At 29.8% G+C, this 6,183-nt stretch overlaps 1 protein-coding gene across 1 annotated transcript; it reads right to left on the bottom strand.

Annotated features, from left to right (window-relative positions):
• Positions 1 to 3,653: 3,653 nt before the first annotated feature.
• LOC149059815 (uncharacterized) lies at positions 3,654 to 5,576 on the bottom strand. The gene is made up of 2 exons (XM_089217787.1): positions 3,863 to 5,576; positions 3,654 to 3,796 (listed from the first exon to the last, which is right to left on the bottom strand). The coding sequence occupies exons 1-2, from the start codon at positions 5,349 to 5,351 to the stop codon at positions 3,738 to 3,740; spliced, it is 1,548 nt and encodes a 515-aa protein (XP_089073913.1). The 5' UTR covers positions 5,352 to 5,576; the 3' UTR covers positions 3,654 to 3,737.
• Positions 5,577 to 6,183: the final 607 nt, after the last annotated feature.

Genomic DNA, 6,183 nt, shown 5'->3' with positions numbered 1-6,183 from the left:
TAGCCACTATATAATAATACTTAATATGTTACTTTAACAGACGGCCGGTTAGGTTAAGTTAAGGGATAAGGGCGGTGAAGTTAGGTTAGCTATTTTAGCCCCGGGGGGTTTGGGGGCCGAGCCCCCATCTAACGAGATTGGCGACCGGAGCCGGCAGGCGAAGGGAGCCACTATACTTGATAATTTTGTTGGTTTTAAATAAGCCATGTCAAATGCCTTTGTATTTTCGTTCACTAGTTTCAATAGTTTAATCTATTATAAAACTTTAAGGTAAAATTGTTATTGCAAGGCTCTACGTTATTGTTATTTTTAACACGATGTCCTCATATTATTTTATTAATACTTCTAATTTTATAAATAATTGAAATTAGGTTTTTGGCTAAATTAGGAAATTGGTTTTATTCAATATCATAAGCTACAACACGGTTGAGGTGTTCATATTTGGCCTGATTGTTCATATTTGTAATATTATTATAATATAGTGATTTTAAAAAAAAATATAATATTTTGTTGGGACATTGATAATATTCAAATTATCTAGGTAAACTTTAAAAGATAATTTATCTAGATAATTCCCAACACTGACCAGGAGCCCATAACAATCCTACGATTTTGTGATAGACGTAATTTTTATAATTCCTTCACTTTCTCAATTTTATTTTAGATGGTTACTTTTAGGCCTACACATACCAGGGCCCCATATGAACGATCGCGGCGGTTTGTGGCGATCTACACCACCGGCGATCATTGCCCGTCCGGCATACGTCGCACGTCTCCCCAGAGGTGATTTTTTTTTAAGTATTCAATAATATTACAAGTACAAAAATAAATCAGTCAAACAATTAAGTATATCATTAAACACCATAGATGCTTTATATTAGATTAATATTATATCTTTAGGTAATATGCATTTTTTATAATGTAATCACGTGCGTATTAATAATACATTTAAATATAATATAATATAGGTATAACTTCACAAAATTATTACAGAAGACGTGTAAGGTGAGTGATATAATTTTGTTTATCGATACGTTGATATTCACCTACTTACCTATACATGTGTCATGTGTGTGCGTAGGTAGGTGAATAAGTTGATATTAAACAACACAAATATAAGACTACACAACTTCTCTGCAACATAACAATGTTATTATATGTTACTATTATACGACCTGTACTTAAAACTTCACACATTGTACTGCATGATATTTACTATTTAGAATGTAACCGTTTTATTTTTTTACAACACCTATGCCCAGTTAAAGGGATGTAGACATGTAGTTTTAGAGCAGTGATCGTAGATCATCTCATTGATGTGTAATAGACTTTGAATGAAAAGTTTGAGACTTTAAAACAACCATATCTGAGATGTGTTGTTGGTCAAATGCACAATGGGGACATACTTATTTTGAAAAGTATTTACAATATAATATATGTTTGAATACTCTGCAATAAAAGTTGTAATTGAGTGCCTAATATGAATACAAATACTTAAAAAAAAAAGTATTTATATATACTTTTAATCTTCAGCTACTTTCATTTTTTTTACACTACATTTTTCACGTTATATATCAACAGAATCAATTTTCGTGTTATTGTACGTTACATTTATAGAGCCTTTACGCCGTATAATTTGGTGTAATTATCAAAGTTACGCATTTGGTTTTTTTTGTTGTCGAATTATCAGAATTAGAATTTTAATTCATAGAAAAAATATTAAAATTAAATAAAGAATTTTTTTTATGCGATTATATTATATAAAACTAAAACGAATAACAAGTATTCGAAAATTTGAGAAAGCCTTCAAATTAACTTTGTTCAAGTACTTTTCAAAAAGTATATGATGTACTGTCATTATAATATATATCTATTGTCTTAAAGTAGCTAAAAATTAATACCTTTATTTCACATTGTGGTGCGGGTAGGTACTACCACAACTATTAAACTATTTAAAAGACAAAAAAAAAAAAATAATAATTTGGTACACGGACTACGTACCCATACAATGTTTCATTTATAAAGTAGAAAGGTACACAAAAGTTCAATATTTTACTGCTATACATATTTATTTAAAATTGGATAGTTAATAATTCAGTGTTTTTCGTGTAAATAATTTCTGCTGATCATTGTCAGACATGCTATATTTTTGTCACCACAATGACTTTAGAATGGGTCTTGCTTCAGCCCTAAAAGCTGCAATTTGTTATGGTTGCGCAATGTCTCGTCCCTAGGGCAGGGCGAGTGGAGTCTGGGTACTCACCACAGCAGTGGCTTAATTAGGAATTTGGTTGGGGAGGAGTAGTATTATATGGTTTTAGCAAAATCTGTTAGCCTCATAAAGTAACCTACCACATCAAATATAAAATGTTAATAGTAAAGTAAAAGATTGGGGGGAGTATTTATCACCCTTAATTATGCAACACAGTTAGACAGGCTGCACTATTATAGAAACAAAAAAATTAAGTTTATGGAGAAAATAAAGTTCATAAAGCTAAATATGTTGCTTTAGTTGTTACTTTTTATTTGTATAAACTGTAAAATACCTACAAAACATACCTACCTAAGACTGATATGTTATCTTTTTAATAATAATAACATTTAAAAAAAATATAATTCTAAATGTTATCTATAAATTTGGTATGAAGTCATTTCTAGACTTAAAATAAAACTACAATGTTTACTATGATAAAATGGAAAAATATTCATATGTTCATAATAATAATATAATATAATATCTATTATAGTAATTTATTGACCCACCTCAGTGCTTTAAATGACAAGCATATGGCCGTACCCATAATTACTGTTGTCACCCATCTAGATGCATCAAATGACTCAAATGTGACCATCTCACAGCGGACTGCATTAAAGACCAATCACTCCCGGCTAAGTGTGCTCTGTGCTATAGTAATCACATAGATTCTTATATAGAATGTATACTTAGCAAGAAATTAATCCAAGCAAAAGACAAAAACTAAAAATATCAGAACTTCAGAGTCAGGAAGCTCGTGCTAGTCATCATGGCAACAATACCAAAGTGGGTCTAATTTGTGCCAATATATTTATTTACATTTCTGACCAAAATACAAACTTTATTAAGATCTCTACTCTCCCTTTTCACTAAATTATAATTTATCAGTGATAAACAAACTCACAACGGCAACGCATTCTCCATAATTTTTTCACAACCAATTACATTCAACGTATTTATGAAATCCACATAAACTTATTTGTATAATAACCTTATTACTAACTACTATTATATTCTTTGTTTTTTCTCTTCTTCTGTGTATTCAATATTGTTATGATTTAATATATTGCTGTTAATTTAACTATGATGTATAGTCGATCTGTAATAGTTGTTATATGAAAGGCTAATAATAATAATAACAATAAAAAAAATATTAATTTCTTAAATGTAATTTATGATATTATATATTCAATATTACAATTAAAATCTTTTTATTTTTTCTTTGCAACAAACCGTATGGAATTAGCTAGTTCTATGAGTAGTCTATATTTTTGCACATTTGTGATAATCAGGGCTCGGAAGTTGTGGCACTAAAAATGGTAATTTTTAGCTCCTTAATAAGCACTAAAAAACTCCAAAATATGCGCTATAAATAGCATGAAAAATCAAAAAATATGCATTTAACTTGAAAAAATTATAATTATAAATTTATTACAAAAAAAAATGAATATACTGTTACATAATTATTATTTATTATACTGTTTTATAAAACGTTTATGTTCATTGACGGTTCAGAGACTGGCTGGACTGGTTGAATTAAAACTGTTAACAAACATGTTAAATTATTTAATTATGTGTGCTTATAATTAAATTAATTCATATATTTACCCTGGGAATTACACTGGATTATTAAATGTTTTCGTAAATTTTCGAATTTGAAAGACCTGCGGTTATTTGATAGTATAGTCTTGTAAGTAGAAAATGACCGCTCAACGTCAACGGACGTTATTGGTGCGTACTTATAAAATACCAAGTCATTACAGTTTAGATCTTCAGGTAGCCCGTCTAGATTTTCAGATGTTTCACCCGTTAAAATATTAGATATTTGTATTAAGGCCGACAAACCATGATTTTTTTCAAGAACTTGGTGTAACTTTTTGTTCACAGCTCTCCCATTCTGATCCCTCAAAGTTTCAAAGCTTCTTTTTATATATTGAACTACTTTAATGGACTCGGACAATGGTATATTTTGCTGTTGTAAATTATCAATAGCCATAGTTAATTTAACAAAGTTTGATTTAATGTACGTAAGATTATTTTCTAAACCAGGTTTTACAATATAATGTTGTGCATCTCTTATACTGATTGCTTCGTCTTTATCTAACATAAAAATAACATGGTGTATAATCTTGAAATTTTCACAATAATATACTGCGGCATCAATCCAACTTCCCCAGCGGGTGAGAATTGGTTCTGGGGGTAAGCTTATGTTTGGTGCTTCTGTTTTAAATAGTAGTAAACGACTTGGTGCTTTTCTAAATATTTTTTTCACACTCGAAATAATTTTGTCGACAGTACTAAATTGACCTTTTACTTCTTCCGCGACCCTGTGGAGCCCATGAACTGCACATGTTACGTGAATCATTTTTGAGTAAAACGATTTCAGAACTTGACCCGCTTTGACCATGTAAGGTGCGGCATCGGATAGAAACAAAAGCACGTTATCATGGTGGATACTACCTGGCCATAGCATATTCATTGATTTATCAAATAGTTTACATATGGTAGAATGGTTAGCTTTATCCAACTCATCAGAATTAAGTAAAAAAATTTCACCTGAACAATGTTCTTCAAGAGTACCAACAATTACATTTGCGATGAAACGACCGTCGATATCAGTGGTCTCGTCAATACTGACCCAAATCATTTTGTTGGAAATTTTTTCTCTGATAGCATTCAAGGTCTCCGTGTAAATATCGTCTACATATCCTTTGCGTAATGTGGCCTCACAGGGAATTTCATTTTTTGTATATGTTTCTAAAAATATTTTAAATTTTGGGTTTGATAGTTTATTTAACGGAATGTTTGCGGAGATTAGAGCTTCACACAAATCTCTATTAAACGATGATTTTTTAGAGATATTAACAGTCATTAATTGTTGTTGTTTTCTTTGTGTTTGTTCTTTACATCGATTAATGCCCTTGAGATGTTTGTCAGTTTTTAAATGTTGAGACACGTTATATTTTTTATCAGAATTTACTTTTGTTTCACAAATTTTACAAAATAAAATACTCGAATCAATTTTAAAAATATCGGAACCGAATTCATCAACATAAAAACAAAGGCGATTTAATAATGTTTTTTTTTCTTTAGGCATTTTTAATTGATATTAAAATACGTATCTAGATTTACGATTTATTTCACGACGACAAGGTTCGACAACGGCGGAATCGGGAGTACTAAAATTAAAACTATAAAGGATAAAGTATATACCATACAGACATATCTGTAATCGTATTTAATTGTTTTGATAATCTATTGCAATGATACAATAAGGGAATAACACTGACGTCACGAACTATTAATACATCGGACCGTCGATGAATTGTAGAACGGTAAAAACATGAAATATTATTCGCTTTATTTCCAATAATTTGAATATTTTTAAAAATATAACCAAATAAAATCGTTATTTTCAACTAAATGTGGTTATTTTCCAAATTATCTGATAATATAACCAAAAATAGCACTAAAAACCTTAAAATGGCAAAATAGCAATAAAAATCATAAATATGCAAAAAATGGCAAAATAAAATTTCGTGTATGACATCAGATAAGTGTGAAACATATTTGTATCTTACTTTGGGTGTTCTAGGACAAACCAAAAAAAATATGCATTTGCCACAACTTCCGAGCCCTGGTGATAATCAACTACCTACCCAAATTTACCAGAAAAAGCATATTTTGGTAATTATATTAACGCTTTGGTTAGGTTCTATTATTGTCAGTGTGTTATTAAATATTACTGTTTATAGGTAAGTTAGCTACTGTGAAAAACCTATTGTTATTAAATATTTGATAGATTTAAATAACACTTTAGTTCATTGACGGTGTTAGTTATGAAAGTCTATATGTACTGAAACGGATACAGTATTAAATTATGCTTTTGATGGGTAAGGTAGATTCTGTAAGTAGGTTATCTATATTGG

This window comes from Diuraphis noxia, unplaced genomic scaffold (assembly GCF_037042655.1).
Source record: "Diuraphis noxia isolate RWA-SAM2 unplaced genomic scaffold, SU_Dnox_SAM2 contig0001, whole genome shotgun sequence".
In the NCBI taxonomy this organism is placed as follows: Eukaryota; Metazoa; Arthropoda; class Insecta; order Hemiptera; family Aphididae; genus Diuraphis; species Diuraphis noxia.
The sequence above is the reverse complement of the archived record's forward strand: the minus strand, read 5'-3'. Positions and strand labels throughout refer to the sequence as shown.

What these genes read in the sequence shown, in the direction of transcription:
- LOC149059815 (XM_089217787.1), bottom strand. Translation starts at nt 5,351, where the DNA reads ATGCCTAAAGAAAAAAAAACATTATTAAATCGCCTTTGTTTTTATGTT. An exon ending in AATCCAGTGTAATTCCCAGG is followed by an intron (nt 3,797 to 3,862) that starts GTAAATATATGA and finishes GTTTGTTAACAG; the next exon opens with TTTTAATTCAACCAGTCCAG.